Genomic DNA, 12,419 nt, shown 5'->3' with positions numbered 1-12,419 from the left:
TACAAACACAAAATTGATACTTAATATCAACACATCTATTTAAGCTTATTGCTATGGTTACTATATTAAATGAACATAGACATTAATAAAAGCATTCATCGAAAATAAACCAACAGCTCTTCCGAAATAATAACTAAAGACAACATAACATTCAAATATAGAAATATAATCAGTATAACATTCAAATATAGAAATATAATCAGTATAACATTAGTCCAGAAAACTAAATGTGCTATTTTGTTTGAATTGAAGCTACAGCACAGAGCAGAGGGAGGCTGTTCAGAGAGTATAAGAGCCTGCCTTTCTCTTTCTCTCTGCTCAGCACAGAGGGAGGCTGTTCAGAGAGTATAAGAGCCTCCCTTTCTCTGTCTCTGCTCAGCACAGAGGGAGGCTGTTCAGAGAGTATAAGAGCCTCTCTTTCTCTCTCTCTGCTCAGCACAGAGGGAGGCTGTTCAGAGAGTATAAGAGCCTCTCTTTCTCTCTCTCTGCTCAGCACAGAGGGAGGCTGTTCAGAGAGTATAAGAGCCTCTCTTTCTCTCTCTCTGCTCAGCACAGAGGGAGGCTGTTCAGAGAGTATAAGAGCCTCTCTTTCTCTCTCTCTGCTCAGCACAGAGGGAGGCTGTTCAGAGAGTATAAGAGCCTCCCTTTCTCTCTCTACTCAGCACAGAGGGAGGCTGTTCAGAGAGTATAAGAGCCTCCCTTTCTCTCTCTCTGCTCCACCAGCACAGAGGGAGGCTGTTCAGAGAGTAGAAGAGTTAGGGTTAGTGTACAGGTTATATCGTGTTAAAATATTTCCACATTAAGTACATTGTAACTATGCATAACAACATTGTAATAACACATTTACTACACAGCAGAAACACGCACACGCCCGTCAGAGACGCTTCGCGGGAAAGGGTTTTCCGAACTAGCCGATTTCCCCTTTTCCAGAACAGCCCCCCCCCCCGCTCGCCTCCCTCCCTCCCCCTGGGACAGCGCAGTCCCCCCCAGCCCCGCTGCTCGCACCGGTCCCAGTGGAGGGCTGCCGTTTCTGTCTCGTGTAGTCCCTGTAATTCTTGCTCAGCAAGGTGTAGAGGAAAGGATTGATGCAGCTGTTGCCGTAGGTCAAGCAGGTGACGGAGAAGTTGACGTAAGCGTGGGCGTCGTCCGACAGGGACCGCAAGGCATCCTGGGAGTAGAGCTTGGCCAGCTGCCACGCCCAGAAGGGCAGGAAGCAGGCCCAGTACGCGACCACGATACCGAAGGTCAGGCAGGCCACTCTGTGTTTCAGCCGTCGCTTGGTGGAGCGCACCCTGGCTTCGGACGTCCAGTAGGCTCTGGCTAACCGACCGTAGAGGCAGGCCAGGGCGAACCCGGGTGCCAGGACGCTGGTGGAGAACAGAACAGTCAGGTAGGCCTTGAAGGCTTCCGGCTTCCAAGTGGGGAAGCAGATCCGTTTGGAAGTGGCCGGGCTTTTCCGAAGGCGGATCATCACCATCATGGGCAGGGTGAGGAGGAAGGAAGCCAGCCAGATCCCCGCGGCCACCAGAGCCCGGTACCTTTTGGGCGACCTCCGGGCGCGGAAGGGGCGTGCGACCGCGCGGTACCGCTCAGCGCTCATCGCCGTCAGGGTGAAGACGCTGCCGTGGGCGGCCAGCAGGTCCAGGCTGAGCAGCACCCGGCAACCGGTTTCTCCGAACAGCCAGTCGCGGGTGAAGTAGGTGCTGACCACGAAGGGGATGGTGGACAGGTAGAGGAGGTCAGCCAGGGCCAGGTTGACGATGTAGAGGTGCAGGGAGCCCGCTTTCCAGAGAGGGGTGCTGCTCACTGCCAGGATGTAGATGTTCCCCGTGGCCCCCAGCAGGCACATGAGGGTCAGGGTGGCCCCCAGCACAGAGGTGACCAGCAGGGGCCCCTGGGCGGGGCTGCTGGAAGAGGCGTTGGGGGTGTGGTTGGTCGACAGGGCTTCCCCGATGTCGTCCATGTCTTTAGAGGTGTACGCTAGAGCCACAGTGCTTCACTCCCTCCCTCCCAGTCCCTCCCCAGCTCCGCTAGAGCTACACTGCTTCCCTCCCAGTCCCTCCTCAGCTCCACTAGAGCCACACTGATTCCCTCCCAGTCCCTCCTCAGCTCCGCTAGAGCCACACTGCTTCCCTCCCAGTCCCTCCTCAGCTGCGCTAGAGCCACACTGCTTCCCTCCCTCCCTCCCAGTCCCTCCCCAGCTCCGCTAGAGCCACACTGCTTCCCTCCCAGTCCCTCCTCAGCTCCACTAGAGCCACACTGATTCCCTCCCAGTCCCTCCTCAGCTCCGCTAGAGCCACACTGCTTCCCTCAGTCTCTCCTCAGCTCCGCTAGAGCCACACTGCTTCCCTCCCAGTCCCTCCTCAGCTCCGCTAGAGCCACACTGCTTCCCTCCTTCCCTCCCAGTCTCTCCAACAATGTCTTTAAAACTCTCCAAAACTAGTAGCTACAGCTAACAGTTTACAATCTATAATTAACAGCGAAATCGACCAAAATCTGACTTCTTTCAGTTTCTCTTCAGTTGAAATCCTTCAGCATCAGAAGAAAGGCGCAAATCTGTCCTCCTTTGAGTTTCAGTGCAGCGTCGCCATCGTACGGTCTTCAGTTTCGCAAACAGATGTTAAAAGCAGAATTGATAGCCATTCTTAAAATGGACAGTCCAGGTTTTTAGTGTACAGCTGCCCAGTCTCTTTCTGAAAATTGTGTTTTGCTGTGAATCAAACTGCACTGAATGGTAGTTTTCAAAGTATGTAGCGTCAAAGTGTCCAAAGAAAACGATTCATAAATTTAATAGGGCAATAGATCCGATATCCTCTTCTAGATCGTTTCTAGATGAAATCCAACCTTGTTTTTTTTTAATCCATTTTTGATTTCCGAAATTAAATCTTTATCTTCTTCCAGGCTGTTCTTGAAAAAAAATAAGTTGCTATTTGAATTTCGTTTTCTGACCTCTCTTTCTCTCTCTCTCTCTCTGCGTCTCTCATCTAACTTTTCCTTTTAGCAAGCTATCTAGAAACTCTTCACAAACACACTCCATTCTCCACACCTGCCTGTGAAAGAAAGCACTGGGCTGCAGTGTGGAAGGCAGTGGGGTTTGAGGAGCTCAGTGGTTAGATAAAGAAAGCGCTGGGCTGCAGTGTGGAAGGCAGTGGGGTTTGAGGAGCTCAGTGGTTAGATAAAGAAAGCGCTGGGCTGCAGTGTGGAAGGCAGTGGGGTTTGAGGAGCTCAGTGGTTAGATAAAGAAAGCGCTGGGCTGCAGTGTGGAAGGCAGTGGGGTTTGAGGAGCTCAGCGGTTAGATAAAGAAAGCGCTGGGCTGCAGTGTGGAAGGCAGTGGGGTTTGAGGAGCTCAGTGGTTAGATAAAGAAAGCGCTGGGCTGCAGTGTGGAAGGCGGTGGGGTTTGAGGAGCTCAGTGGTTAGATAAAGAAAGCGCTGGGCTGCAGTGTGGAAGGCAGTGGGGTTTGAGGAGCTCAGTGGTTAGATAAAGAAAGCGCTGGGCTGCAGTGTGGAAGGCAGTGGGGTTTGAGGAGCTCAGTGGTTAGATAAAGAAAGCGCTGGGCTGCAGTGTGGAAGGCGGTGGGGTTTGAGGAGCTCAGTGGTTAGATAAAGAAAGCGCTGGGCTGCAGTGTGGAAGGCAGTGGGGTTTGAGGAGCTCAGTGGTTAGATAAAGAAAGCGCTGGGCTGCAGTGTGGAAGGCAGTGGGGTTTGAGGAGCTCAGTGGTTAGATAAAGAACGTTTGCCATTGAATTTACACTGAAGACGCTGAGAAAGACTTAGTCCTTGATGAAGCTTATCTTAGCATTTCTAAATTCCGCACCGTTGAGTGTGTTTGAATATTTATGGATACCAAGATAATGAAAAGTGACGCACAGCCAGCCAGTCCTGTGAAAGAGCTCAGCGAGAGATGGGACTGCAGATATCTCTGCCCTGTGTGTCAGTCTTGTAAATTCACACTTACCTGTCACTGACCGCCGTGCAAGATTTCAAAGCGCCCTGTTACAATGCTTCCCTATGCTTTACCAGACCTCTCTGTGCTTTACAATGCTTCCCTATGCTTTACCAGACCTCTCTGTGCTTTACAATACTTCCCTATGCTTTACCAGACCTCTCTGTGCTGTACAATACTTCCCTATGCTTTACCAGACCTCTCTGTGCTTTACAATGCTTCCCTGTGCTTTACCAGACCTCTCTGTGCTTTACAATGCTTCCCTTTGCTTTACCAGACCTCTCTGTGCTTTACAATGCTTCCCTATGCTTTACCAGACCTCTCTGTGCTTTACAATACTTCCCTATGCTTTACCAGACCTCTCTGTGCTGTACAATACTTCCCTATGCTTTACCAGACCTCTCTGTGCTTTACAATGCTTCCCTATGCTTTACCAGACCTCTCTGTGCTTTACAATGCTTCCCTTTGCTTTACCAGACCTCTCTGTGCTTTACAATGCTTCCCTATGCTTTACCAGACCTCTCTGTGCTTTACAATGCTTCCCTATGCTTTACCAGACCTCTCTGTGCTTTACAATGCTTCCCTATGCTTTACCAGACCTCTCTGTGCTTTACAATGCTTCCCTATGCTTTACCAGACCTCTCTGTGCTTTACAATGCTTCCCTATGCTTTACCAGACCTCTCTGTGCTTTACAATGCTTCCCTATGCTTTACCACACCTCTCTGTGCTTTACAATGCTTCCCTATGCTTTACCAGACCTCTCTGTGCTTTACAATGCTTCCCTATGCTTTACCAGACCTCTCTGTGCTTTACAATGCTTCCCTATGCTTTACCAGACCTCTCTGTGCTTTACAATGCTTCCCTATGCTTTACCAGACCTCTCTGTGCTTTACAATGCTTCCCTATGCTTTACCACACCTCTCTGTGCTTTACAATGCTTCCCTATGCTTTACCAGACCTCTCTGTGCTTTACAATGCTTCCCTATGCTTTACCAGACCTCTCTGTGCTTTACAATGCTTCCCTATGCTTTACCAGACCTCTCTGTGCTTTACAATGCTTCCCTATGCTTTACCAGACCTCTCTGTGCTTTACAATGCTTCCCTATGCTTTACCAGACCTCTCTGTGCTTTACAATGCTCCCCTATGTGTCTCACCATTCTGTATTACACTGTGCTGTGATTTATTAAACTTTGCTGTGCTTTTTTTTTTTTTTTTAAATGTAATACAATTCAAAAAGACAAGCAGGCAGAATTCAAATCTTATTACAATACGTGATTTATTCCATTAATTTCCCCCCATTCATAACACGTTTGATGTTAGTACATTTGAAACAAATTACAATTAATAATTCTAAAAAGGATTCAAGCTAGTAAGTGTGACTTTATACACAGTTCAATGGAAAATAATAAGAACATAAGAACATAAGAAAGTTTACAAACGAGAGGAGGCCCCATTCAGCCCATCTTGCTCGTTTGGTTGTTAGTAGCTTATTTATCCCAGAATCTCATCAAGCAGCTTCTTGAAGGATCCCAGGGTGTCAGCTTCAACAACATTACTGGGGAGTTGGTTCCAGACCCTCACAATTCTCTGTGTGAAAAAAGTGCCTCCTATTTTCTGTTCTGAATGCCCCTTTATCTAATTTGTGACCCCTGGTCCTTGTTTCTTTTTCCAGGTCAAAGAAGTCCCCTGGGTCGACATTGTCAATACCTTTTAGGATTTTGAATGTTTGAATCAGATCGCCGTGTAGTCTTCTTTGTTCAAGACTGAATAGATTCAATTATTTTAGCCTGTCTGCATACGACATGCCTTTTAAACCCGGGATAATTCTGGTTGCTCTTCTTTGCACTCTTCCTAGAGCAGCAATATCCTTTTTGTAACGAGGTGACCAGAACTGAACACAATATTCTAGGTGAGGTCTTACTAATGCATTGTAGTGTTTTAACATTACTTCCCTTGATTTAAATTCAACACTTCTCACAATATATCCGAGCATCTTGTTAGCCTTTAGTAATTGTTTTAGTAAATGATCCTACTTTAGCAAGCTTAGAGAAAGAAACACACACACGCACGCACGCACGCACACACACGGGGTTATAATCAGTGTGTACCGTGTCAGAATATACATGCTGTAGTGTAATTAGAGATTTTCGAGGGACCCCCTGCTGGTTCGGCTGCTTTTCATCCCCGCTGAGCTCTCAATTACTGAGCCACACCCTGAATCGAACTCAGAATTAGCTGAATTAGATCTTTTTAATTGTTCTCAGCTCCTAAAAATAATAAAAAAAAACTTTCAAGTTCTTTATAACATATGATAGTTAAAGTTGAAATCTGCAACTGTTTAAAAGCTGGAAGGAGGTTGGGTGGTCCCAGCGGTTAGAGAAAGGGGGTCTTGATACCAGGAGGTTCAAATCCCGGCTGAGCCACTGACTCCCTGTGTGTGTGTGTGTGTGTGTGTGAGTGTGTGTGTGTGACCCTGAGCGTGTGTCGCTTCACCTCCTTGTGCTCCGTCCTTCAGATGAGACATCGAACAAACGAGCTCCTATTGGAAGTGACTCTGCAGCAGCCACTGACTCCCTGTGTGTGTGTGTGTGTGTGTGTGTGTGCGTGTGTGTGTGCACGTGTGACCCTGAGCGAGTCACTTCACCTCCTTGTGCTCCGTCCTTCGGATGAGACGTCAAACAAACGAGCTCCTATTGGAAGTGACTCTGCAGCAGCCAGACTCCCTGTGTGTGTGTGTGCGTGTGCGTGTGCGTGTGTGTGTGTGTGTGTGTGACCCTGAGCGAGTCGCTTCACCTCCTTGTGCTCCGTCCTTCGTATGAGACGTCTAATAAAACGACCAGGGTAGGAAATCACTGATGTAGCACATTCAGAAAAGTAAATTTCTAGGGAATTAAAAAAATCAACTACACAATGATACAGGCAGCAGTGAAAAGGGCACAAAAAGCCAAACGCCAGGAAATGGGCGTTTTAAAAATAACCTCAGGTGCGACACCTTTAACCGCCCCCCCCCAACAACAAGGACAAAAAAAAACAAAAAAAAAAAAAAACAGACATGACAATACAGTCCGACACACAGGAAGTCATCAGAGCTCAAAACGCAGGAAGGAAGTTGTCGCGCGGAGGTGAAAGGTCGCTTGGTTTCCGACGGCGATCAGGGCTTGTGTTTGAAGACAGCCTCCACTGCAAAATAACAAAGAAGAAAAAAAATCAATTCTGTTTTTGAAATGTTCTGAGTGAAGTCTGGAGGTTATGGATCAACTCAGTCACTAGCTAATAGCAAATATTTTACTGTTTTAATATTGAGTAACTGACACTGAGAAAGACTTCTAGCAGAAACGTTTGCCGTTGAATTTACACTGAAGACGCTGAGAGAGACTTCTAGTGGAAACGTTTGCCATTGAATTTACACTGAAGACGTTGAGAAAGACTTCTAGTGGAAACGTTTGCCATTGAATTTACACTGAAGACGCTGAGAAATACTTCTAGTGGAAACCTTTGCCATTGAATTTACACTGAAGACGCTGAGAAATACTTCTAGTGGAAACCTTTGCCATTGAATTTACACTGAAGACGCTGAGAAAGACTTCTAGTGGAAACGTTTGCCATTGAATTTACACTGAAGACGCTGAGAGAGACTTCTAGTGGAAACGTTTGCCATTGAATTTACACTGAAGACGCTGAGAAAGACTTCTAGTGGAAACGTTTGCCATTGAATTTACACTGAAGACGCTGAGAGAGACTTCTAGTGGAAACGTTTGCCATTGAATTTACACTGAAGACGTTGAGAAAGACTTCTAGTGGAAACGTTTGCCATTGAATTTACACTGAAGACGCTGAGAAATACTTCTAGTGGAAACCTTTGCCATTGAATTTACACTGAAGACGCTGAGAAATACTTCTAGTGGAAACCTTTGCCATTGAATTTACACTGAAGACGCTGAGAAAGACTTCTAGCGGAAACGTTTGCCATTGAATTTACACTGAAGACGCTGAGAGAGACTTCTAGTGGAAACGTTTGCCGTTGAATTTACACTGAAGACGCTGAGAGAGACTTCTAGTGGAAACGTTTGCCATTGAATTCACACTGAAGACACTGAGAAAGGCTTCTAGCACTCCTTGTGGAGTGTGTAATGGATTGGTGTGTGATCCAGGCATCTGACTCACTGGCGTACTCTTGTGGCGACATGGTGCGCTGCAGCAGGCTCTCGAGGTGGCTGATCCAGTCCTGCTGGTCTCTCTCGGTCTCACAGGTAAGCAGGAAGCTGCGTTCCGGCGTTGCTATGGTGATGCCGTGTTGCCAGGCGCCGTTGCAGTGGGTCCCGGCAGGAAGTCCCGCCTTCACGCTGTAGCCCAGGTCCCGGTGACCAATGAACACCTCTCCCTTCGCAAAGGCGTCCTGGAGAGAGAGAGAGAGAGAGAGAGAGAGAGAGAGACAGAGACAGAGACAGAAACAGAAACACTTTGAATGATGTTTTTTTTAATTGAAGTTATTTGACCTGATATTGTCAAAAGAGTTGACCTGGCTTTTTCAAGGACAGGTCAGTGGTGTAATTTGAAGGCACGAACAAAAAAGAAAAAAGAGCAGAAAAGAAAGAAAGAAAGAAAGAAAGAAAAAGAGCTCAGAATGATGGAGATGAAGGAGGAAGCTGCTGGGACGCGTCTCCGAGGGGAGGCACGGTCTCGTGGTGAGTAATCTCAAAGCAGGGCTGCTTACCAGCGGATCCTTGAAATACATGAGGCGCCTGTGATCCAGCGTGAACCAGCGCTTCTTAAACCCTTCTGTGTGCTGAGAGAGGAAACGCAAACTGCAGTTATAATCACTGCTGTACAGAGCTGTCTATCCACACACAGAGCTCCCTATTCACACACAGAGCTCCCTATCCACACAGAGCTCCCTATCCACACACAGAGAGCTCCCTATCCACACACAGAGAGCTCCCTATCCACACACACAGAGCTCCCTATCCACACACAGAGCTCCCTATCCACACAGAGCTCTCTATCCACACACAGAGCCCCCTATTCACACACACAGAGCTCCCTATCCACACACACAGAGCTCCCTATCGACACACAGAGCTCCCTATCGACACACAGAGCTCCCTATCCACACACACAGAGCTCCCTATCCACACACACAGAGCTCCCTATCCACACACAGAGCTCCCTATTCACACAGAGCTCCCTATCCACACACACAGAGCTCCCTATCCACACACAGAGCTCCCTATTCACACACACAGAGCTCCCTATTCACACACAGAGCTCCCTCTTCACACACAGAGCTCCCTATCCACACACAGAGCTCCCTATCCACACACACAGAGCTCCCTATCCACACACAGAGCTCCCTATCCACACACACAGAGCTCCCTATCCACACACAGAGCTCCCTATCCACACACAGAGCTCCCTATCCACACACAGAGCTCCCTATTCACACAGAGCTCTCTATCCACACAGAGCTCCCTATCCACACAGAGCTCCCTATCTACACAGAGCTGTCTATCCACACACAGAGCTCCCTATCCACACACACAGAGCTCCCTATTCACACACACAGAGCTCCCTATCCACACACAGAGCTCCCTATTCACACACAGAGCTCCCTATCCACACACAGAGCTCCCTATCCACACACAGAGCTCCCTATTCAAACACAGAGCTCCCTATCCACACAGAGCTCCCTATTCACACACAGAGCTCCCTATCCACACACACAGAGCTCCCTATCGACACACAGAGCTCCCTATCCACACACACAGAGCTCCCTATCCACACACAGAGCTCCCTATTCACACACAGAGCTCCCTATCCACACACAGAGCTCCCTATCCACACACACAGAGCTCCCTATCCACACACAGAGCTCTCTATTCACACACAGAGCTCCCTATCCACACACAGAGCTCCCTATCCACACAGAGCTCCCTATTCACACACAGAGCTCCCTATCCACACACACAGAGCTCCCTATCGACACACAGAGCTCCCTATCCACACACAGAGCTCCCTATCCACACACAGAGCTCTCTATTCACACACAGAGCTCTCTATCCACACAGAGCTCCCTATCCACACAGAGCTCCCTATCTACACAGAGCTCTCTATCCACACACAGAGCTCCCTATTCACACACAGAGCTCCCTATCCACACACACAGAGCTCCCTATCCACACACACAGAGCTCCCTATCCACACACAGAGACCCTATCCACACACAGAGCTCTCTATTCACACACAGAGCTCCCTATCCACACACAGAGCTCCCTATTTACACACAGAGCTCCCTATCCACACACAGAGCTCTCTATTTACACACAGAGCTCCCTATCCACACACAGAGCTCTCTATTCACACACAGAGCTCCCTATCCACACACAGAGCTCCCTATCCACACACAGAGCTCTCTATTCACACACAGAGCTCCCTATCCACACACAGAGCTCTCTATTTACACACAGAGCTCCCTATCCACACACAGAGCTCCCTATCCACACACAGAGCTCTCTATTCACACACAGAGCTCCCTATCCACACACAGCTCCCTATCCACACACACAGACCTCCCTATCCACACACAGAGCTCCCTATTCACACACAGAGCTCCCTATCCACACACACAGCTCCCTATCCACACACACAGAGCTCCCTATTCATACACAGAGAACTCCCTATCCACACAGAGCTCCCTATTCACACACAGAGCTCCCTATCCACACACACAGCTCCCTATCCACACACACAGAGCTCCCTATCCACACACAGAGACCCTATCCACACACAGAGCTCCCTATCCACACACACAGCTAACTATCCACACACAGAGCTCCCTATCCACACACACAGAGCTCCCCATTCACACAGAGCTCCCTATTCACACACAGAGCTCCCTATCCACACACAGAGCTCCCTATCCACACACACAGCTCCCTATCCACACACAGAGCTCCCTATCCACACACACAGAGCTCCCCATTCACACAGAGCTCCCTATTCACACACAGAGCTCCCTATCCACACACAGAGACCCTATCCACACACAGAGCTCCCTATCCACACACACAGCTAACTATCCACACACAGAGCTCCCTATCCACACACACAGAGCTCCCCATTCACACAGAGCTCCCTATCCACACACAGAGCTCCCTATTCACACACAGAGCTCCCTATCCACACACAGAGACCCTATCCACACACAGAGCTCCCTATCCACACACAGAGCTCCCTATCCACACACAGAGCTCCCTATTCATACACAGAGAGCTCCCTATTCACACACAGAGCTCCCTATCCACACACAGAGCTCCCTATTCACACACAGAGCTCCCTATTCACACACAGAGCTCCCTATCCACACACAGAGCTCCCTATCCACACACAGAGAGCTCCCTATCCACACACAGAGCTCCCTATCCACACACAGAGCTCTCTATTCACACACAGAGCTCCCTATCCACACACAGAGCTCCCTATTCATACACAGAGAGCTCCCTATCCACACACACAGAGCTCCCTATCCACACACACAGAGCTCCCTATCCACACACAGAGACCCTATCCACACACAGAGCTCCCTATCCACACACACAGCTCCCTATCCACACACACAGAGCTCCCTATCCACACACAGAGACCCTATCCACACACAGAGCTCCCTATCCACACACACAGCTCCCTATCCACACACACAGAGCTCCCTATCCACACACAGAGACCCTATCCACACACAGAGCTCCCTATCCACACAGAGCTCTCTATTCACACACAGAGCTCCCTATCCACACACACAGCTCCCTATCCACACACACAGACCTCCCTATCCACACACAGAGCTCCCTATTCACACACAGAGCTCCCTATCCACACACACAGCTCCCTATCCACACACAGAGCTCTCTATTCACACACAGAGCTCCCTATCCACACACACAGCTCCCTATCCACACACACAGACCTCCCTATCCACACACAGAGCTCCCTATTCACACACAGAGCTCCCTATCCACACACAGACCTCCCTATCCACACACAGAGCTCCCTATTCACACACAGAGCTCCCTATCCACACACACAGCTCCCTATCCACACACACAGAGCTCCCTATTCATACACAGAGAGCTCCCTATCCACACACACAGAGCTCCCTATCCACACACACAGAGCTCCCTATCCACACACAGAGACCCTATCCACACACAGAGCTCCCTATCCACACACAGAGCTCCCTATCCACACACAGAGCTCCCTATCCACACACACAGAGCTCCCTATCCACACACACAGAGCTCTCTATCCACACACAGAGCTCCCTATCCACACACAGAGCTCCCTATTACACACAGAGAGCTCCCTATCCACACACACAGAGCTCCCTATCCACACACAGAGCTCCCTATTCACACACAGAGCTCCCTATCCACACACAGAGCTCCCTATCCACACACAGAGAGCTCCCTATCCACACAC

General features: G+C 49.0%; 2 protein-coding genes across 2 annotated transcripts in view; both read right to left on the bottom strand.

Annotated features, from left to right (window-relative positions):
• Positions 1-907: 907 nt before the first annotated feature.
• LOC131731646 (urotensin-2 receptor-like) lies at positions 908-1,963 on the bottom strand. The gene has a single exon (XM_059020890.1). The coding sequence runs from the start codon at positions 1,961-1,963 to the stop codon at positions 908-910; it is 1,056 nt and encodes a 351-aa protein (XP_058876873.1).
• A 3,235-nt stretch (positions 1,964-5,198) lies between these two features.
• The window catches only part of LOC131731645 (arf-GAP with dual PH domain-containing protein 1-like), a 30,703-nt gene continuing 23,482 nt past the window's right edge, over positions 5,199-12,419 (bottom strand). Inside the window, exons 9-11 of the mRNA XM_059020889.1 lie at positions 8,662-8,733; positions 8,112-8,343; positions 5,199-7,127 (exon numbers count right to left, since the gene is read on the bottom strand). Of these exons, the coding sequence (XP_058876872.1) occupies positions 7,099-7,127; positions 8,112-8,343; positions 8,662-8,733 (333 nt within the window). The 3' untranslated portion in view covers positions 5,199-7,098. The remainder of the gene's footprint in view (positions 7,128-8,111; positions 8,344-8,661; positions 8,734-12,419) is intronic.

Source organism: Acipenser ruthenus, unplaced genomic scaffold (assembly GCF_902713425.1).
Source record: "Acipenser ruthenus unplaced genomic scaffold, fAciRut3.2 maternal haplotype, whole genome shotgun sequence".
NCBI lineage: Eukaryota > Metazoa > Chordata > Actinopteri > Acipenseriformes > Acipenseridae > Acipenser > Acipenser ruthenus.
The sequence above is the reverse complement of the archived record's forward strand: the minus strand, read 5'-3'. Positions and strand labels throughout refer to the sequence as shown.